General features: G+C 41.9%; 1 protein-coding gene across 2 annotated transcripts; it reads right to left on the reverse strand.

Moving 5' to 3' along the window:
- Window positions 1-790: 790 nt before the first annotated feature.
- LOC108069111 (uncharacterized) lies at window positions 791-22,838 on the reverse strand. 2 transcript variants are annotated; one of them, XM_070217633.1, is made up of 10 exons: window positions 10,244-10,421; window positions 9,603-10,193; window positions 9,412-9,532; window positions 7,299-7,962; window positions 6,956-7,230; window positions 4,163-4,828; window positions 3,454-3,698; window positions 3,223-3,395; window positions 2,043-2,166; window positions 791-1,411 (listed from the first exon to the last, which is right to left on the reverse strand). In XM_070217633.1, the coding sequence occupies exons 4-10, from the start codon at window positions 7,739-7,741 to the stop codon at window positions 1,280-1,282; spliced, it is 2,058 nt and encodes a 685-aa protein (XP_070073734.1). In that variant the 5' UTR covers window positions 7,742-7,962; window positions 9,412-9,532; window positions 9,603-10,193; window positions 10,244-10,421; the 3' UTR covers window positions 791-1,279. The 2 variants fall into 2 exon arrangements, with proteins under 2 accessions (XP_070073734.1, XP_017014597.2); XM_017159108.3 differs by lacking the exons at window positions 9,412-9,532; window positions 9,603-10,193; window positions 10,244-10,421 and adding an exon at window positions 22,286-22,838.
- Window positions 22,839-23,129: the final 291 nt, after the last annotated feature.

Genomic DNA, 23,129 nt, shown 5'->3' on the forward strand with positions numbered 1-23,129 from the left:
TCTTAGTTTGGGATGTAACACCTTATAAAATATTTAAAGTCCTATTTAAGAAAACGCACTAATAAACGCATATGTATATATTAAAAGGAAACTAAATTTATAGTAAAGGTAAAAGCAGTAAAAATGTATATTTGAATTTTAAGACAATGATTTCACTATACATATTTTCTGTTTGTGAAGCACTTCCAAAGTTTTAAGATAAGCAAAGTCTTGTACAATCTAACCAAAAGTACCCTGTATAAAATAATAGAGGAAAAGGAGCTGTGCATAAAGTGTAGAGCGTAGGGAAGATTATTTACGATCCAGAGACAGAAGCAAGCCGCATAAACGGATGCCGGCCGTCGGGCTTTTTCCCGCCAAGAGGAAATTATGAATTTAGGTGCGGCTGCTGTTTTGCCTTGCTGTTTCGGGTGAACCTTATTCAAGTGTCGCTGCAGTTTCAGCTGTCTATATAAGCAAATCCTCTCTCTCTCTGGTGCCAGGGGGATCTGTTCGGGGATTATCCTTCAGTTTAGCTGGGAGCACTTGACGGGCAGAGCATAATGTACAAGTTGATCCTTTGTCAAATTAGTGAAGCGCACCCGAAATGCACAAAAACCACAATCTGACTGAAGTGGACTGGCTGGTTGGCCAACTTTCCGGGACAACGCTGACCAAACAATACTCCACACCTCATTTGCATATTCAAATTTTGCTTACTCAAGCCCAAAAACCCATGTGTGTGGGCAGTGAAATATTCCGTGAGATACTTATGTTTAACCAACAGCCATGAAACCCCAAGAAAAACCCATTTTATTTTTACCATATACATAGTTGCGTTATATTTGATCATTCTCTTATTTTTCTGCATTTGCCTTGGCCTTTCGCTATGCAAATTGTATTAATTTCTGCGTTTACAATTATTGTATTACGTCAAATTAGCTTAATTATTATAAATATTCTTCCATAATGTGTCCGTAATCGAATTTTACTGACTGGTTATGGTTATTATGCTGTTTTTTGTGGAGTGGAGTGCGCTGTTTGCTAGCGCATAAATCACATGGCGTATGCGTAATATTAGTATGTATAGTTGCACATACTCTTTTCTGCCCTTACATATATGAATATATATATGCAAATGAAATGAATAATCATAAATCTATGCAGTTTTGATTTGCCGAATTTGTAATCGGATTTTGGCCGCAATATAATATACGCATATCGCATATTTTTGCTTGCCTATTCATATTCAGTGGCTTTCGGTCGATTGGCCTTCCCGGTTTCATCGGTTTCATTGGTTTCAATTGCCATTGTAGTCCTCGATGAATGTGTCGATGATGTAGCGCTTCACCTCGTTGATGGAGGTGCGCTTGTTGCTGCACTGCAGCCTTTCCTGGTTCTCCGGCAGGACGAGAAGTTGCTGCAGCTCCCCCTGGGGATGAGGAAAAAGCGAAAGTTAATGCGCGCATAAAGTACATAATTGTTCGCCATTAATTGTTTTATTTGCATTGTCATCCGGGCAACGAGGCGTATGCGCTATCAACGTCATGCAGGCCTCGCCTCGCAATAAAAATGGCCTGAGCGTCGATTTGTTTACATTTATTGGTTTTTATTAAATGCATTTAAGGCCAGGGGAATACAGCTAAATGCTTTCATTATTTTTTAAGAATAAGTCTTGAAAAAACTTATAGTCAGCTGGCACAAATATTTGCAAAGCTCGGTATTTTCTATATTTTTTTTTCACTTTAAATTTAAAATAACAAAACGTAAGCTCTTTGTAATTCAATCCATTATTTTGATATCAGAAATTTAATCCATTTACTAACAGCCGTGGAATTTAAAAATAAAATTGATTAATCGCGATTAATATTTTTGTTTTATTTTTGTACGGTTTATTCACACATTATATTTATTTTTAACTGGCATTTCTATAAATTTCTTTCTTTAGCAATCCTTAGAGGCACTCAATAAAATTACAAGGTGGAAGCCAAAGTAACGAGTGATGAAAATAGAAAAATATGCCTCCCCCGGGAAATATGACATAGTGTCTACACTGTACTCACATTAAAGCCGCGTCCAATTTCCACATCCGCGTCCACGGGCAACGTGAAAAGTCGCTTGGAGACGACGAAACTGTTTGTCCACGCGCAATCGACGTAAATCGATATGAAATCGCCATTCTGTATGCTGCACGGCGGATGGGAATAACAGCAAAACAATAATGGTAAAGTGAGCTATTCGCAAATAATTAAACTATATATATAAGGATACATGTTGGTGCATTGTTAGTATGTTGGAGCCCCCCCTCCCCCCACACACACAGACACACCCATACAGTGACAGTGAGAAATGTGCCGACGGTCGATGACAAATGGTGCCCACTTGAACCGAGTGTCAATTTGGCTGTGTGTCGTTGTAGCCAGCAAAAAGCAAAAACCACAAAAAAAGGGCCTTCGATATTCATGTGCAAGCTGTCTGTATACAGCAGCGGTGAAAAAAGTAGCCATAAAGGCTAAGTCGGCTGTGTTTTTAATTAATTAGTGAGGGTTTTCATGTTTTTATCAACATTTTTGCAGGATCTACTTATTTTACACAAACCAAAAAAAATAAGAGCTTGCAGAAAAATACCAAAAAGGCAAATTGAAATTTTTAACAATAAATTAACACTTTTTAATCCACAAACAACATAAATGTGAAATCAACGAAAATTGTATTTAATTAAAATAAAAGTGAAAAAAAAATTAAAAACTTAAATAAGGTTTTTATTTGGTTCCTGATTAAAACTACAAATACAACTACTTAAAAATAAAACCTCGAAATGCGAGGTATATTTTTTCTACGGCAACTGTAAGCTTTCCTGGTATTTTCGGCCTCTGATTAAAACTAAATAAAACACTTATGGAGAAATATGTAGTTAAACACAAAACCTCAAATCCCTGTCATATTTTTTCTACCGCAATTGTGTCCTTGCCTACTATTTGCATGTGTGTCAAGTGTTTGCCAGTGTGCGTTTCATGGCACAAACATTTATGCTAATAAATTGAAAATGCAAATAAACGAAAGTGTCAACGACGATGGCCATCAGATCGAAGTGAGTGCCATTGGGGCACACACACAGAGGCAGTGATTGCCAATCATCGGGGCAGATGGGGGACTCACTCATCATCACCTTCCCACTTTCATCCACCATCCACATCCCCCAACCAACCCACACCCACTCCCACATAACAAACACACTCTCACCTGATAGCCACTTGATGCCAGCGATAATCGTATAAATTGAATTTCACCGGCAACATTTCCGTCGCATTGTCCCGCTCGAGATACAGACGCAGTCCATCCTGGCAGGCCTCCAGATAAAGATTGTGGGTGGCGTTGCGAATGGAGAATATGGTCGCCGTGTTTTTGGTATCGTTCTGAAATATCAAGAATATTTCATACCCGTTCGATAAGAAATCCTCGAGGCGTACCCACCTTGGATCTTAGAGTAACCATCAGTGTGAAATTAAGCAGGTTCCTCCAGCTGCGGATGTAGCCCATATTGTAGGGCGTCGAGGGTGTTGGACTAAAGGCAGTGCCCATCAAACCCACCGTGGTGATATCCGCATTCGAATACGGATCCACGTAGGAGGAGGCGAAGGAGGCATCCGAGGATTGGGTGGGCAGCTCTTCGCCCATCGGCAGCTTCTTGTAGAATTTTAGCAGATCACTTATATCATCTGTAAAGTAGTAATTTAAAAATTAAACTTTTAGTATTAAAACTTTGAATACCACATATTCTTTAATTTTTTACTTAAGTTCCCTAGTCCTAATTTTCAAACACAAAAAATTCCAATTTTTGTTAGAGAAAAATACAACAAATTTTAGAAATATTTAGTGTTATATCTTATTGACGATTTTACAAAATTAAAGAAAGCTAAACGAGGTATATTTTTAAATTTTAATTAAATGTTTTGTGAATTTTTAGTTTATGTAGTTAGTTAGTAAGTAAATATCGACATAAAAAACACTAGAAAAGTTGCTGATTTATCCTTAGGTCTCCAATCCTTATTTCGTACCAAAAACGTGATGTAATTCCTCAAGAAAAAATCAAATGTTAGCCAAAAAATAAATGTAGCTTTTAAATTTATAAAAAAAAAATATTCAACTAAAGTTAAATTAAGTAATTAATTGGCAAACTCACCGCTGCACTCGAAACTGTTGCAGTTGCGCTGCTCGATGTTGTAACCCTCGCAGAGGAGTGTGGACAGGGCCACACTTTTGGCAGGCCTGTGTTTCTTGTGCTGATTGCTGGCACGTGCCTTCCTGGTGCCAACTCTAGGGGTAACTCCTCCTCCTCCCACTGCAACTCGATTCCCATCCCGGTCATTGCGTGCAGTCGGCACAAACCTGACACTTTGGTCAGAACCTCCTACTCTTCCTCCTTCTGCTGGTGGTTCATTACCGCCGCTTGTTTCTCCCGGGGGACTGGCACTCGGATTCGAATGAGAATGGACTGGAGAACGGCCTCTGGTCTGCGGCATTATCGTCGTAGCTTGGTCAAATTTATGCAACGACTCGTCGCCACTCGCTCGCATTATGAGCAGGTCGTTCTCATCCCCATCATCGGCCAGCAGATCGTTATTGCCATCGCTGAAAGTGTCCGCCTCCTTGGAAACGGTCAGCTCGACTGCAACCTCATCATCAGCATCCACCGCCTCGTCCTCGTCATCCTCATCGTCCTCCGCCAGGTTTATGTTCATGTTCATGTCCACCAGCGGATTGTCCAGCAGGCAGCGCCGGAAGCGCTGCTGCACCCCCTGGCCACAGGTGACACTGCACAGGGTGAAGTCGCTCCAATCATCCCAGCCTGTAATTGATTGCCAATTGTTTGCAGTGAGTTTCGGAAAATACAGAAAGGTGAGTACTTGCGGAATAATTTTTCAATTTTCAGAGGAAAGAAATTTCACGGTTTTAAATCCTTTAATATTAAATATTTAAATTAAATAAGTTTAATTGATTAGGGAACGGGTTAGAAAGACGACAAACCTACCATAGAAAACTGGATATGAAGCGATGATCGATTTTACGTTATGTGGTATCAATTTGAACTTGATATGCTCAAATATGACTTTCACCTTCCCATTCATGTAAATTTAAGCGCTAACTTGCTCTCTTTCGAATTGGGAGAGTTTGTTCTTCACGTTCCCACTCACGTAAATTAAGTTGTCACATGAAACACTTCCTCTCTTTTTCGAAGTCGGAGAATCTCCGAAAGAGAGATATCCGTATTGCACGGTAAAAATGAGAAGAAACGAAAAGAAATTTACCATGCGCATATCAATTTGACCGCGACGCACAATGAGCTGACCATTGAATATTATTTTCACGTAAAAAAATAATTTCATTTTATTTATACCCATTTTAATAGAGAAACTTGTAATTTTTTCCGTGCAGCTATTTTTTGGAATCCCTTTTAATCCCTTACCATGAGAAAAAACTAAGACATCATCGTGCCAAATTTTAGTGCTGCTTGTTCTTTAGTTGTTCGGACTAAAGGCCTTTCATTCAGAGACCGCAATTCAAGGCAGATCCTCGGTGGGCGTGGACGTGGATGTGGATGCCTCTTGCCGCTTGACACAAAAGTCAAGTGTTGCTTCCCTTGAGTGGCGGTGGTGCGGATTGCCAGCTTGAGAGGATTGAAAGGCGGAGGAGTAGGAGGTTCTGGCCCACATCTGCTGTATCTGCAACATCTGCTGCGTCATCGAGAAGTTCCCTTTTTATTTGATATACTTTTCATTTTATTTTATTTTGCTCTATTTTATACTTTCACCTCCTTTTCGAGCAGAGGAATCCACCAGTGAATGGGTGGCGATTGCTATCAATCTTCATCAAAGATTAATCTCCCAGCTGGGCTCATGAAGTCACAATAGACTGACGAATAAGCCAAATAAGTAGAGGAATTTCAAGTGTTGGCCGCATTTCACTCTTGAATTACTTAAAAGCCCAATTGAAGGGGAATATAAGCGGCTTTAAATAACAGAGTCGTTGGCAATTATGTTGCGACATTTGAGCCGAGAGATGGGTGGAGATTTTGGCCCTCTGCTAGTGCCAATTACCACTGATTGCCGCCCCATCCGAGCCAGGACGTCCTGGTGTCCTGACATCCTGACGTCCACTGACCAGTGGCCTCTAGTTTGGAAACTCTATCCCGCCGGGTTCATCCAATACTCGACTAACATCCGACCGGAGCGATTTGCTCAACAATGCAACAACTAACAAGCGAAATGCGATTAACTAACGGAAGCAACGGAAGCCCGGCCTGGTCGAAGTCCTGGGAGGAAAAAGGAGGCAATCGAGTGGGGACAGCCTTGATGCACTGGGAAATATCATATTTCGAGAGCTTATAAAAGTGCATAATGAAGCCTCACCCTCTGTTGTGTATTTTAAAGTAATTCGAAGCAGTTAACTTAAATTTAAAGAGTATTACAAAGCTCACACTCGTTTTAATATCTTAAATTCTTTTTTATATCTCTTGATTAAACAGGAAAAAAAATTTAAGGAATTTCTTAGTCTAATAGCGTCTTTAATCCAATGAAATATTTAGCTAATTTAAACATTTGAGGGACATTTTAAATATAAAGTACGCTCTAAGCTCTTTATTCTTTTTCGCTGTTAGGTTTTAAGCCATTCTTTATTATATCTCTTGATTAAAGAGGAAACAAATTTAAGGAATTTCTTAGTCTAATAGCGTCTTTAATCCAATGAAATATTTAGCTAATTTAAAAATTTAAGGGCCATTTTAAATATAAAGTACGCTCTAAACTCTTTAATCTTTTTCGCTATTAGGTTTTAAAGCCTATGTTAAATAACAAAAAAGGAAATCTAGAATCTAATAATTCTCTAATTAAATATTAATATTCCATTTAAAATATTTAAAATTTAAATTTCAGTGTAGGAAGCCACAGGACACAGGACACAGGAAGTTGGCGCTTACCCAAATGCTTCCAGATATGATTCTCGAACTGCGGCGTCCAGCGATGCAGACCGTTGACGCTGATTTGCAGCACATCAGTGGCGCCGCCCACGGGCGGTCGTTGCAACTGTGCGGGTCGCGCGGCAGCGGCAGCACTTCCGCCTCCGGAGGATGACGACGCAGACGCCGCCGACGCAGCGGGCAGAAGTTTGCCAAAGGCAATTAATTCAGCCGGCAGCATTCTCAGCATGTTATTATCGAAACAACGCAGTGGCTGGAGGGTCGCATTTAGCTGCCTGTGGGGGCAAAATTAAAGGGTTAATGGTAAAGTGGACAAAATGAGGATGACCATGATTGTGCTTACCCCTCGTACTGAAAGGCTGACTCAGCAGCACCGCCACTCCAGGAGGAACCACCTCCTCCCGCGGATCCCCCGGAGCTTCTGCTCCTGTGTCCCGAGCTCCAGGACATCAGACCGCCGGCTCGCCGGGACATTGGGTCCTCGGAATCGCCACCGCCGTTGGCCATTTTCAGCAGGGACGAGCCCTTGTATATCGTTTCCGGCGTTAATGTTATTAAAATCGTGTCCTGCGGGGAGGAGGCGTCCATCTCATCGGTGAAAACCCGGGCGGCGAGGGCCTTGACAATCACCGGACTGCTGCGAATCAGCTCGGCCATGCCCTTGTGGGCACAGGGATGTGGATTCGCAGGCACCGGAGTCCCTGCAGCCGATGCCAGGAGCTGCAGGACGAGGATGAGGAGCAGGGACAGGGGGGTGAAGCCCCAATAGATGTCAGCGGGTCTCATCACGGTTGCACCTGTATCCTTTATCTCGGCCAGGCGATAAAGAGTGTCCTAGCGACACTCGCCGGTTGGCATGGCAGCTCTTTTATCGCTTTTATCGCTGCGGTGGCTCAATTCACTTTTGGCAAAAGTCACGTTCCGGCTTTGATTCCACCAGGATCTCCGGATTCGGATCTCCTCTCCACGGCAGTGGCACTTACACAGCACCTGCATTCATCGCTGGCCTGCAAAAAAAAAGGAGGAGGAACAAAAAAATATAGAGCGTGATTGAGGTGGCGGAGGATTGCCAAAGGACAAAAGGACAAAGGCAGAAGTAGAAATAAAGCCCCAAAGCGTCTCCGATTCTATTCAAATAAAGTGGTCGGTTTTTGCATGATAATAGCTGCAGGTTGCAGTTGCTACTTTCTGCCATGATTTATATACAATTTTATATCGCAATCTGTAAGGTAAATTTAAATGTATGTTGGTTGCCCCAAAAGGACGCTAATGCAAAGTATCGAATTTATATGAAAACCATTTTGTTTTATGGCAAAAAGGGCAGTTTCAAATATTGCAGACTTTTTCTGTCAAAGCAAATTTAACTACAATTTTTATTTAGTTATTTTTAAACTCAACACTTGGATATTTTAGCCTTGGCTTTCAATAAACTATAAGAAATAGTTTTTTTTTTTTAAACAGAATAATCTTATCTGTTTGTTTTTCCCTTTTTTTAAAGACAAATACTAATTCATTGCCTTCTAGACTTATTTAAAGTTTAATAACAATTCGAAGCCACCTGAATTTCGACCCCAAAGAACCAGTATTTATGTGAATTTATAGCGGCTATAAAAGGTTTTCATGGTAACAAGCAGCTTAAGGACGAAGATTACTCCGGGACAGGATCCCAGGAAGTCGGGTTTTGGGGGGCATCAAAGTAGCTGCATTCGCTTTCACATCTGTAACGAACACACTCGATGAGCGTTGTCCACCCTAACACCTCTGTCTACATTTCGACCGGCCTACTCAGAGAGCTGGGTGTGGGTTTGTGTTAAGATAGAACAAGAGTGTCACAGAACTAACAGTAGTAGACAGAGAAACGATAACGATAAGAACTTAAACCCAACGGCTAAGATTCGGACGAGAGAGTGTACCTATCGAAGATGGAAGCCCAGATGGTAATGGCCTCCTTCTATACCCACCCTACCTGTAAAGCCTCATCAGACTCTACCCTTAAACAACCGCTGCGCTACATTCTCTTAGGGGCCCTCAAAAGATAACAATTTAATTCATATTAAACTTCATCTTTAATACTCCAAATGCGATAATACGGTTCATTCTTAATTCTAATAATGCTAAAACTAAGTCCTTAAGACTAAAACGTTGTCTACGTTAAGCGACTCTCTATACGGTCGTGTTTGTATTTACGATTGTCAAAAAGAAAAAGGAAAAGAAAGTATTTACTTTACGTTAAATCGTGGCTGATTACATTATGTTATCGATATACGATTTCTTATTCAATCCGAGGCCCTGAGGCCGATTACTTTACGTTAATCAAATGCAAACGATTCTTATTTAATGTCCAATATACGGTATATATTATATGATAGTAGTTAAGTAAATATATATATCAAATGTGTGGGCTTAGACAAGAATGAATATATAGTTAAATGTTTTGACGGCTATGCCGTACTTACGAACTCTCCAACGAAGTCAGCAGGCCTGATGACGATCGATGTGTGCTGTAGAACTTTGAAGTGTTTATGTAATGGTTATATATGTCAATCTATATCATAAGCACACACGAAATAATGTTGGCTAAATAGGAATCGTAAAGTAAATTAGAATCGTATCTTAAATGTGTTGGAAAAGAAGAAAACTAAACTACTTTTACTTAATGCGATACAAAGAACAAGTTGGCAGCCCCGGCCAACGTGAACTGGAACCAGAATTGGAACTGAAATTCCAATTGGGATGAGACTTCGTGTTTGCGCGTGCTTGCGCGGATTTGACGCTTCGGCGGGATTCGTCCGAATTTCGTCCGACTGGATCGGACCTGTCGATTTTGGTGCGGTTTTTGCACGATGAAAACCTCACGCGGGCTTGGTGAGGTAGAAACGGCGTTCCTTGATGCCGCTTGCGGTTGGACGCTGACAAACTAGGTCCGGTATGACGAACAGTACGGTAGTCCAGGCGTGGAAAGGAGAAAAGATCCACTTCACGCGGTGTGCGCCTTTACAGAGATCCTTTATGTAGATTCAGGCGTGGCGATGATGTAATACGACCCAGGCGTGGGCTCTGAGGAAATGTTAAATCCAGGCGCAGAGCTGATGCAAATCCTGGGCGTCGCGCTAGCGTGGCACTGATGCAACAAAAATGTTACCGCTGTAGCGGCTCCAGCTCCTTGCTGTGCGCAGAGGGAGGGCTCGCAAACTTTTGCAATTCTCGGAAATCGCACGTGGTCGGTGGTTTCTGTGTTCTGGGAAATTCCAGTCAGAAAACGACAATATTTCCGAGAAATTAACTCACCAACAAGAATAGGAACAATAATAGGGGAAAATATGCAAAGATTAGCAGGAAAATCACTCGCGGATGATTGGATGCGATCGAATAAAGAATTTTTCCGGAGCGAACGAACTGGTCACGGGAGACGCCGATATAAAAGAGGCGGAAATCATGGCTTCTAGTGTGAACGTCGTATGCGTGAAATCCCAAAATCCTTAAGTATGGTATTTTCGGTTGATTAGTGTGAGGATCGGATCCTCGCTAATAGCAGGGTCGCATTTCGGGTGAATGACTTAGCTGCAATGTCTTCGCTAATACTTAGGCAAAAATATACTGACTCTCACAACCACAGTTTTGATTTTTAGTCCCTGTGACTAACAATAAAAGCTGAAAAAGGAGTCAGGAGGGATTACCAAATGTCCTTGGCATGGAATTTACCAAGCTCTTTGCCATTCATGTCTTCCAGGACATATATTGATTGCCCAAGTTTCTCCTTAACTCGCGCTTTTGTTCCGACTGGGGCTAGTTTTGCGTTGAAATTGTTGGCTGCGTTGCTCAACGCAAAGTTCCGTTTTGTCACTTCTTGACCTACTTCAAACGATCGGGGTCTAGTACGTAGGTTATATGTACGCTGGTTCGTCTCATAAGCTTTGGTTAGATGTTTGTGGATGCTAGAGCGAATTCTCTGACACTCATCAGTCCTTGGGAGGTCGACATCTCCTTCGGCGAGTAGGCCTAACTTGCGCAACAACTTGTAGTCTTGGCCGTGTGAAATCATATGTTGGCCAAATACAACCTGGTAAGGTGATACACCGATGGACTGATGGATGAAGTTACGAAGTGAGCAATTGATGCTGCTGAGGAAAATATCCCATTCGCGCTGGTCCGAGCGGATGTAAGCTCGCAAGGCCGCGTTGATTGAGCGGTTGACTCTCTCCGCTGCGTTGGACTGCGGAGCATAGGCACCAGTAAACATGTGGCGAACGCCATATTTCAAAAGGAAGTCGGAGAAGTCACGGCTTTTAAACTGAGTGCCGTTGTCACTCACGACTGTTTCAGGCACACCAAAGCAAGGGAAAATTTCCTCGCGAAGTATATTGACTATCACTTTTGTGGTGAACTTTTTCACTGGCTTTAGAAAAGTGAATTTGGAAAAGTGATCCAGGATAATCAATATGCCAATGTTGCCAGATTTGGAACGCGGAAACGGTCCAATAAAGTCCAGATAGAGACGTTGGAATATCCTTTCGCTGTGTACTTGTACGCCCATAGGTGGTTTCAAGGAACGTGTAGGATACTTTGTGGTCTGACACGTTTCGCAGTTGCGTATATAGTCCCTCACGTTAACTACCATGTTTGGCCAGTAAAAACGACGGCGAATGCGCTCAAGGCATTTAGCCATTCCACAATGCGCAGATGTTGGTTGGTCATGGGCAGCCCTGATGACGCTCTGGCGCAATGACTCGGGTACAAACAATTTCCAACAATCGTCTGGTGAAGTGTCGATCGAATTGGGAAATGCAGCACGGTAATAGATGAAATCATCGACTACTTGAAAGTCAGGCAGTCCTGCGGATGAGAATTTTCGCCGGAGTGTCGAATATTCTTCCGATTGGAAAGCATCCGATGCGAGATCTATTTCAGGATGAACTTCCAGAGTTATCGCAGCCACTTCATCATCATCCTCAAACGAACGGGAAAGAGCATCCGCCACGACATTTTCAGTTCCTTTACGATGCTCGATTTCAAAACAGAAACCCTGCAGTTTGATAGCCCATCTGGCCAGTCTACCGCTTAGATCGGATTGGTTCATAAGCCACCGCAAACTGGAGTGGTCAGTGACTACTTTGAAGGAATGTCCATCGATATACATCCTGAACTTTTTAATCGCCAAGACTACAGCCATGCATTCGAGCTCAGTAACCGTATAGTTGCGTTGGGCTTTGTTGAGCTTCTTGGACATGAACGCTATTGGTCGTTCGCAACCAGACTCGTCACATTGGGCTAGCACTGCGCCAACACCATGTAGTGAGGCATCACATTGCAAAATGAATGGTTTCTCGTAGTTCGGATGGACGAGACAGGGAGCAGAGCATAACTTGGCCTTAATGTTCTCGAAGGCCTCTTGAGCGAGTTCATTCCATTGATATGCCTTGCCACGTAGCAACTCTGTGAGGTGGAATATGACCGAGGAATAGTTTGAGATGAAGCGCTGGTACCAACCGGTCATACCAAGAAATCTTCTCAGCTGTTTCTGAGTTTTGGGAACCGGGAATTCGCTGACCGCGCTGATTTTGTTTGGATTAACTTTAAGTGTTCCTTCGCCCACCAGATAACCTAGGTAATCGACCTGTTTCAAACAGAACTGACTCTTCTGGACATTTATTGTTAATCCTGCTTTCCTCAGTTGTGTGGCTACCTCAGACAGATGTAGGAGATGGTCTTCGAAACTGTTGGACAACACCAAAAGATCATCAAGGTAGACTAGGACATGCGATTTTAGCTGATACGGAATTACGAAGTCCATTAAACGGCACATGGTTTGTGGAGCGTTGGTTAAACCGAACGGCATCCTTTTGAATTGGTAGAGCGGACGATTCGGTACTGTAAACGCTGTCTTTGCACGGGATTCTTGATCTAGGCAGATTTGCCAAAATGCATCCTTAAGATCTATTTTGGAAATGCAATACACTGGCGGGAGACGACTAAGCAGACCATCCATTATAGGAATCGGATAAGCATCCTTAACGGTAACTGCATTGAGTTTCCTTGCGTCGAGACAAAACCGTACCTTGCCAGGTTTGACGTGCAAGGTAACTGGAGAAGACCAGGGTGATGATGGTGCCTCTTCTATGACGTCCATTTCAATCATGCGATCGATTTCGACACACAAAAGCTTTTCCTTAGCTGGTGATAAAGGATAAAACCTTTGCTTTATCGGTTTTGCGGTAGACGTGTCTATGTTGTGCTCTATCAATCTGGTCAAACCTAAGCCCTCATTCTCGAATGATGGAAAGAAGTCGATCACCTTTTGCAACTTGCTTTTCTGTGCTTTGGACAAACAGATGTGAGAAGAGTCGTCCTCGGGTTGGCAATCGATTTCATTGACTGAAAACGAATGTTGAATGGTAAGGCCAAAGGTTTCCCAGAAATCCATACCGCATATCACGCTCTGTTGTATGGAAGGAACTATTAGGAACTCGAAGTCTGAAACTATATTCTTGTACGTCAAGGGGATAGAGATTGTGCCAGCCACGGATTGTATTTGACCGTCTGCGGTACGCACAACACTTTTGAATTTGTTATAGGGCTTGTCGGATATTATTTCTCGGGCAAGCTGTCCACCAATGACGCTTCGGTTAGCCCCGCTGTCTAGAAGCGCTGAATATTCGAAACCGAATATCTCTACAATTGTGAAAGGCCGAATGTCATTCTTTTTGTGAATAATAGATGAAACGATGCAACGGTTAAAAGCTCTTTTGCGCATCCAGAATTTGCGAATGCGCATGGCAGAACGACGTGTGGAATAGAAAATGGAATTGACTTTAAAAAGTTGAAGCCTTCGTTTTAGATAATCCTGCAAACGAATGTGATACGGCTTGAAGGTTAGAGTAGTTGTTACGTCAGGTTTGGAAATGGACAAATCAGGTAAATTATCCGTTGCCGCAGCATCCGGAGTATTTTGCTTATCCGAGGCTAACGGCGGACATCCACTTTCTGGAACTTGCGAATGTCCTGCTTGGAGTTTTCCGAAACCGGATTACATTTTGTGCAACTGGGCTTATATACGTCGGGTGTGCCACAACCGTAACAGAAAATACGATGAGGTTTACTACAATCGTGGTACCTGTGACCCTTTTCATCACAGTTCCAGCATACAAATTTATCTGCAGACCTAACTGCGCAGACCTCATCCTCAACATCGGCTTCTTCTTCGGACTGATCTTCCGAGTCGTATTCGTGAAGGATTGTGTTGACGAACCGCTTAGTTGGATTCGGGCGTTGAACTGGCTTCGAACGAGTGCTACGATAAAATTCTTCGTGGCGGTGACACGCCTTACGCAACGTTTCCAAAGAAGGGGTGTCAACATGCAATAACTCAAGTTTAAGATCTTGCTTCAGATTGTGTCGAACTTCGCTGGCTAGCTCGCTGTCATGCATGGGCTCGCGAAGAGAATTGGCTATGATAAGCATTGCGTCGAGGAAGTCATCAAAACTTTCGTTTGAACCCTGTTTACGACGACGCATAACGCTTTTAATTTCACGATCTGATCTTTGATCCGAGTATCTTTCCTTTAAACGCCTGCACAATACACGCCAACTCATCTCATCTACCGACCTATGAACACGCCAGTAAAAAGATAAGGCAGGACCGGCAAATAATAAATTTGCAAACTGCGACAGCAAATCGAAATTTCCGTTTAGGCTTTGTGTGGTGAGGCAATTTACACGGTATATAAAATCCTCAACAGCGATGTCGTTCGCTGAACCACTGAACTTGATTCGCCAATTTGAAATTACGCTTGAAATCCTGTCAGGACGATCCAAGGAAAGATCGCTGCGATCGCTTCTCACGTCTGGAGAGTTCCTGACCCGCTGACTGTTTTGACCTTGGCTTGTCTGGAAATCAGCTTGTCCTGAATTGTTTCGGAATTCGTGCTGCGGTTGAGTTGTACTGCTATCGACAAATGTGGACCTATTCAATTGGCTAAACATCTGAGTAATGTTGTCTGTCATGGTTACTTGAAATTCTCTCTGGCTTTCGATCATGCTTACTTGGAATGCCCTCTGGTTCTCTTTCAATGCGCGAAGTTGATTCGCGAGACTTTGTTGTTCCGGGTCTTCGGTTGTATTTGGGTTATTAGCTTGTCCATTGTCTTGCTGAGAATTCAAGTTAGAATTCTGAGTGATGATAACATTGTTTTGATTGTCAGCATTTCGAGACATGGATCTAGTCGTCATCCGATTTTCCATTCCGGGATTGGGATTAGGTCCTGTCTGAGACTGTGAACATGGTTGAGAGCAAGTTGGACAAGTGTTGTTGTCCTGCAACCAGTTTTGTAGACAAGCCTTGTGAAAGCAATGTTTACAAGGAGTTTCAATTAAATCCAAATCGAAAACCACTCCATTGCAGAGGGTGCACGTCACTGAACTATCATCCCCTAGAGAAACTAAGTTCTCGTTGCTGTGCCTAACCGACATCTTTAAACGATTGGCTAAACGAAAGGACTGACTAAACTTAACAGAAGAAAACCTTGGAGCGAATGATTCACAGGGATTCGAAATATGGACTAAATATAGCTAACTATTAAGTGAAAATATCAAAAGCGAAAAGGTTATGGTACGATATGCGATAGAAATATACGGTAATCATTCAACAATGACAAAACTAGAGAAATCTTTGAGAAATACGGAATGCGATAATATCATAAAAATGTGAGGGGCTTATCCTGAGGAGTAATGCAGCAGCAGGTTGATTTTTGTTCGATAGGTACGAATTATAAACTGTAAATGTTGGCGGAATTAATTATAATAAAATTATGTTTTGAAGCCTTTCCAAATAAAAGAGGAACTAGCCGAATCTATCCAGCTAGAGCAAGTCTCGATTTTATTTTGAAAAGGAGGTATTGTTTGAAAACTGAAAACCTGGTATAGAACCGACTTTAAATCAGAACTATAAATCCTAAGTATCAAATAATCAAATTGGAATGTTTTTAACTATAATGTTCGACTATGACCGAACTGATAGAAAAACATATTACAAAAGTATAACATTTTTGCTGGTATGGCTCCGAATCTGTCCAGAGACCATCAAATCCAAGTCAAAAATGAAATACCAACTGAAACTACAATTTTTCAAAAATGGATGGATTGGACTATTTTCGGGAAGCTCGGCTGTCAAACGACAGATGCCTGATCAGGCATCGGGCTTGCCCCATTGTTGGGCGCCATTTAATTCTGTAACGAACACACTCGATGAGCGTTGTCCACCCTAACACCTCTGTCTACATTTCGACCGGCCTACTCAGAGAGCTGGGTGTGGGTTTGTGTTAAGATAGAACAAGAGTGTCACAGAACTAACAGTAGTAGACAGAGAAACGATAACGATAAGAACTTAAACCCAACGGCTAAGATTCGGACGAGAGAGTGTACCTATCGAAGATGGAAGCCCAGATGGTAATGGCCTCCTTCTATACCCACCCTACCTGTAAAGCCTCATCAGACTCTACCCTTAAACAACCGCTGCGCTACATTCTCTTAGGGGCCCTCAAAAGATAACAATTTAATTCATATTAAACTTCATCTTTAATACTCCAAATGCGATAATACGGTTCATTCTTAATTCTAATAATGCTAAAACTAAGTCCTTAAGACTAAAACGTTGTCTACGTTAAGCGACTCTCTATACGGTCGTGTTTGTATTTACGATTGTCAAAAAGAAAAAGGAAAAGAAAGTATTTACTTTACGTTAAATCGTGGCTGATTACATTATGTTATCGATATACGATTTCTTATTCAATCCGAGGCCCTGAGGCCGATTACTTTACGTTAATCAAATGCAAACGATTCTTATTTAATGTCCAATATACGGTATATATTATATGATAGTAGTTAAGTAAATATATATATCAAATGTGTGGGCTTAGACAAGAATGAATATATAGTTAAATGTTTTGACGGCTATGCCGTACTTACGAACTCTCCAACGAAGTCAGCAGGCCTGATGACGATCGATGTGTGCTGTAGAACTTTGAAGTGTTTATGTAATGGTTATATATGTCAATCTATATCATAAGCACACACGAAATAATGTTGGCTAAATAGGAATCGTAAAGTAAATTAGAATCGTATCTTAAATGTGTTGGAAAAGAAGAAAACTAAACTACTTTTACTTAATGCGATACAAAGAACAAGTTGGCAGCCCCGGCCAACGTGAACTGGAACCAGAATTGGAACTGAAATTCCAATTGGGATGAGACTTCGTGTTTGCGCGTGCTTGCGCGGATTTGACGCTTCGGCGGGATTCGTCCGAATTTCGTCCGACTGGATCGGACCTGTCGATTTTGGTGCGGTTTTTGCACGATGAAAACCTCACGCGGGCTTGGTGAGGTAGAAACGGCGTTCCTTGATGCCGCTTGCGGTTGGACGCTGACAAACTAGGTCCGGTATGACGAACAGTACGGTAGTCCAGGCGTGGAAAGGAGAAAAGATCCACTTCACGCGGTGTGCGCCTTTACAGAGATCCTTTATGTAGATTCAGGCGTGGCGATGATGTAATACGACCCAGGCGTGGGCTCTGAGGAAATGTTAAATCCAGGCGCAGAGCTGATGCAAATCCTGGGCGTCGCGCTAGCGTGGCACTGATGCAACAAAAATGTTACCGCTGTAGCGGCTCCAGCTCCTTGCTGTGCGCAGAGGGAGGGCTCGCAAACTTTTGCAATTCTCGGAAATCGCACGTGGTCGGTGGTTTCTGTGTTCTGGGAAATTCCAGTCAGAAAACGACAATATTTCCGAGAAATTAACTCACCAACAAGAATAGGAACAATAATAGGGGAAAATATGCAAAGATTAGCAGGAAAATCACTCGCGGATGATTGGATGCGATCGAATAAAGAATTTTTCCGGAGCGAACGAACTGGTCACGGGAGACGCCGATATAAAAGAGGCGGAAATCATGGCTTCTAGTGTGAACGTCGTATGCGTGAAATCCCAAAATCCTTAAGTATGGTATTTTCGGTTGATTAGTGTGAGGATCGGATCCTCGCTAATAGCAGGGTCGCATTTCGGGTGAATGACTTAGCTGCAATGTCTTCGCTAATACTTAGGCAAAAATATACTGACTCTCACACATCCTGGTGCAGGAAATAAATATCTGGATTAAGTATTTCTGCAGTGAACTACCCAAACTGGTGAGCAAACAATGGCCAAACGGGATAGCCAGTGGAGGATTCAGTAAGCGGGGCAGTGGGAAAAGTTAAATCCACAACATAAACGGGACAATCAAATAGAATTTTTACGCACATAAGCACTGCTGCTGCTGCTGCTGCTACTGCAATCGCTGTTGGCCGAAACAATAAGGTAAAGGCTGCAGCCAAAACATTTTTCGGTGGAGATAAATGTGCGCTTCCAGTGGCTGCACTAGGGAGCATCCCTTCGGTGGAAATGGAAAATTTACAACTACGGAGCGAGCAAATATGGCACCGAATGTAAAAATGTGCGGCGTGGTGTACAGAATTGAGCCCTCAATTGTTTTATGGCCAGTTTTGTTCTATCGTTTGGCCCAGAAAAACCGAAAACCGAATAGCGAGTTACCATTTTTGTCCCGCTCCCATTTCCGCTTCCGTTCGACTGACCGGCAGGTCGTCACTCACATTCATTCAACAGTATTCGTATTCGAATTCTCCGGGGGCGGCAATCAGTGTAATTGTTATTGTTTTTTACTGCCAACCGCCCTCCATTTTCGCCCCTTAATCCATTCTATTTTGCTTTCGTTTTGCTGCTCAGTTGAACTTTTGCAAATTGGCAAAGTTACTGCCTGCGACAATCTGTTAAAAGCTTTTGAATTCCAAATAGACTTGGCTACCAAGGTGAGCAAGGAAAGGCAAGGCAAGGCACGTCCATCTATATGTATACTGTATACACAAACAAATACAATACATAAATCAGGCGGAAAAGTCGCTGGGCAAAGCCAAATGCATATTTTATGCCGCGATTCTGCGGCTGGCCATTGGGAAATACTCGGACATCCCATCACCGAAAATTAGTATTGTTTTCTGCTTTTATGGTTTTATTGCTTGAGTTTTGTAGAGTCCTTTTTTCTGGTTTTTTTTTTGGTCTTGAAGAGAGCAAATCGAATCCACACACACATCGATTTCGATTTCCCTTTGAAGGCCTCGAAAAAGGAAACATCAAAATACTTGTTTCCGCCCACGCTGTGACACTTCAAAATAGGCGGACATTATTATGAACAAATTGAAGGCCGGCTGAAAGTCAAGCCAGGCATATGTGTGCGTGCATGCACTGAAAAAAATATAAAAAAAAATTAATTTTAAAAAATAAATAAAATTTTTATATTAAAAAAAACAAATTGATTAAATGATGAATGTTAAAAAGCATAAATTTGTAAGATTTAAATACTTTAAATAGTTGGCCAAATGGCTTATTGTTTTGGGATAAAAATATCAGTTTCTCTTATTGCTTTTTCCGTTGTTACTTGGCCAAAAATTTCCCAAAACACGCACTGCTTTAAACAGCTAACAACCTAAGTAATGTAAAACTACGACTTTTATGCAGATTAAGAACAATTTTGATTGCTAATTTTCACCTTTATATGTATAAGGGGTTACAATCACAATTTTTGGCGAAAAATTAAAAAAAAAAATTTTAATTTTTAGGTTTAAATGCAGATTGATTGGGAATTTGTTTACAAAATTTCGTAATATTGTTTTTTACATTTTTTAAAATTTTTACATTGTTTATAATAATTATATATAATTTTTTAAAATTTTTATATTTTAAATCACGTTTTTGGGTTTTCGAGATATAGAATACATGTTATAAGCTTTTTTACTCTCTTTATAAAAACTTTATGGAGATTTTGACTGTATCTATGTTGATATTTTTAATATCAAATTGATTTGAAATCTCTTAAGTATATTGTGGCTTCATAAAATGATATACAGTCCCAAAAAAATGTATTTTCTTTCTGCCCGTGTGTGTGTGGGTGCCATTATAGAAGCGATGCTCGAGATGATTGAATATCAAAAGGCAGTTGGCTCACGCAAATCTCCGACATGCTTCGAGTGGTCCCTAGACCCTAGTCCGCCTGACAACAATGTGAGCAGCGGGATGCGAGTTTAACAAGAGTGGATCCCCGAGGACTCGTAAAAGTGATAGCCACCCACCCACTCCACACTCCCCGGTCGACTGGGCAAGTTTAAAGGCTCAGCACGTTTGGCCAAACTTCCACAAGTGGCGGGAGTCCCTTTTTTTGGGTCAGGGATTTGGGAATGAGAACAAGGGCGGACATATTTTGTACCCAAATTATGCCTTGAATTCCAGGCCTCATGCCAAAAACCCCCTCCTCAAAACGAATCAAACTGACTGAAGTCCCAGGCTGTTCCACACGCACACGCAATTATCCTCGGGGACAACTGTCGCCTTTTATCTGTGCGAATGATTAAGCTCCAAGTGTCTTAAAATTAATTTTATAGTGCTTTCGGCCCAGGGACGAGAATCCTCATCCGCATCCGCATCCGCATCCGACGCAACCAACCGGGCGTATGCGTAATCTTCCCAGCCATTAGTTGGATCCGCACAAATTGTACGGGGGCATAGTGCTAAAATAGTTTTATCTGTCACGCGCTATCTTCGAGATACTTAATTCCAGCAGGTCCCAATATGTAAATCACTTGCAGGCCGGAGTTCCTGTTTCACTGGGTGAAGTTTTTCCGCCCCGAAGAATTTCACTAAGCTCTCCTCTGTGGCTATATTAAATTCCGGTTTTATTGATTTCCTCTCTCTGCTGCTAAGCTAAGGTATTCGTACTTTTATATTCCAACGATTTTAGCACGTTAATCCCCAGCTCAATTAACTAAGAGAATTAAATCATAACAAATTGGGGTAAATTCGGTTTATAACTAAACAAATATTTGCCGGGGATATATTTCAATTTTCGTTATTTGAATTATGCAAACTCATTTCAGAGACGAGAGCGAATTTATTGCCCCGAAAACAAAAAGCCGAAAGGTTGCCGGCTCCGGTTTTCCGGATGCACAGCTTCCCTGGAAAATTTATGCGCACAATTAATTTGAAAATCCCAAATCCCTACCAACGTTACAGTATCATATGGTTCTGTGCTCTTCCGTTTCCACAGAAGCAAAGATAAAATATACCTGCAGTGCTAGCGATTATCGACATAAAAGTCTCGACTTTAGGGGTGTCCAATTAATTAAAATCCGTGCGGATTATTTGCCAAGCGTATTTGCTAATTGGGCCAGCTCTGATTAGACAGCTCGGCGATTGCGAGGACTGGCGTCAGCAGTTAAACGTTAACCCGCCTGACTTAAGTGGCCTCCCTCCGCTTTCCACTCCTCCAGCTTTTCCCGCTTAATGAGCCCTTCGAATGCGAACTTTATAGTCGAGGTCGGCCTGCCACTTCCACTTCCCCCGGTATCCCCGGTATCCCTGGTGGAAATTGTAATTATAATGCCACTTAATGGCATAAGAGCGTCTCTGTTCTTGTTGTTTGCCCTTGCTGTTATTGTTATTATTGCGGAAGAGTGCGGAAGTGAAGGGTTTACAGGCTTCCACTTGCAAAAGGTCGCCGATGAGGATGTTAAATGGATTTAACAGGCCAACTTAGGTGCTCCCATCCTAATCATTCGGTTTATGCCAGTGAGTCCTCCCTCCATTATCCATTTATCCATTATCTATGCTACGATTATTTTTATTGCAACTGGCGGAAAAGAAATTCGCTGGCCCCGGAGATAACCGCAGTTATTTTGCGCTGACAGAGCAAAAAGTTGCCCCATTACAAAGGGCTGCACATTAACCAATGGCATGTAAATGGCTCAAACCCCTTAAATTTCCTTCGCCCCTTTGGCCTGCGCCACATTAACCCATTTGGCAAGGCAGGCAGACAGAAGCGACTGTCAGTTGCCAGCTTCAAGTTTCCAGTTAGCATTTGCCAGTCGAGAGGGTTGCCAACGGCCATTAACAATGCAATTTTGTAACAATATGAAATTGTGGCTGTGGAATGGCTCAAAGCGAGCCTGATGCGATGAGGTTGCCTCTGCAATTAAGCAGCTTGCCACACGAACTAGCTGTAGTTGTGCTCGACCATATGTGGCAGACCCACCACAGAAGTGCGAGCACATGAATCAATCTCAATCGCCCAAAGACCCTGCCACAAGCCAGCTGGAAATATTTAGAGTTTCGGTCGCTTTGCAGCCCATAGAACACGGATATGTAATTCAAAATAAGCCCCCCTAAACATTTTCGGAACAACAATTTTTGTTGCCAAATACCCAGTTTAAAATTTAGTTTCTCTCTTTTGTAATTTACCTAAGGAATAGTTAATCACTTCTTCTGCAGTTGATAAGATATCCAGTTTCCAATTTATATTTTCAAATTCAAGCTTGTTGATAATTTTCAAGTCACTTTATAACCACATAAAATACTTTTCACTTATGATGCTTTCTTACATCACTGTAAAATGTAAATATTTATTTATTAATTTATCTATTTTTTTCATAGAAAGTTTAAATCATGCGAGTAATGCCAGATTGTACAAGTATTTAAGCTTGTAATCTGATTTGAATGCCAACGCAAATTAGATTATTCTGTGGTCGCTTTGTTGCACTAATCATTCGGAAACTGCATTTCGTTTATATTGTTTTTTGTTCGCTTAGTTTTTATGCTGCCCTTCCGAAGAGTTAGTTTGTTTATATATTTTCACTTTCCACTTTTCACCACCGCATTGCTTGCTAATTAAATTTTGCGAATCCACAAGCACGCGCTAATTACAGTTTTTATTGCTTTGCCACAAAACATCAACAAGCGGAGTTTGGAGTTCGGAGTTGGAGTTTCGTGCTCGAAGTTGGACTATAAATGTTTTTTTTTTCAGTTTTTCCGCTTTTAGAAGTTTTTCCGAGAAGCGTCACGAAGCAACTGCTTTGGTTTTGGCCAGAACAACGGCTTTTATAGGTTGTAGGAATTTATAGAGCTGCGCCTGCGCGGATAATATTTCAAAAAAACCCGCTCTATCCCGCTAATATCCCCTTCGATTCCCTCTTTCCCAAACACAAAGCCGGCTGTTTTGTTGGCCGTCCATGGGTCCATGGGCCACTGCTCATTTAGCGCCCGCCTCGCCCCCTTTTTAGGGCGTTTGTTTACACGAGGACAGCTG

Source organism: Drosophila takahashii, chromosome 3R (genome assembly GCF_030179915.1).
Source record: "Drosophila takahashii strain IR98-3 E-12201 chromosome 3R, DtakHiC1v2, whole genome shotgun sequence".
Taxonomy (NCBI): domain Eukaryota; kingdom Metazoa; phylum Arthropoda; class Insecta; order Diptera; family Drosophilidae; genus Drosophila; species Drosophila takahashii.

Coding starts and splice junctions, on each gene's coding strand:
- LOC108069111 (XM_017159108.3), bottom strand. CDS start 7,741: ATGAGACCCGCTGACATCTATTGGGGCTTCACCCCCCTGTCCCTGCTC. Junction 7,231..7,298: donor TCAGCCTTTCAGTACGAGGG/GTAAGCACAATC, acceptor TTGCCCCCACAG/GCAGCTAAATGCGACCCTCC. Junction 1,412..2,042: donor AAATTGGACGCGGCTTTAAT/GTGAGTACAGTG, acceptor CCTCATCCCCAG/GGGGAGCTGCAGCAACTTCT.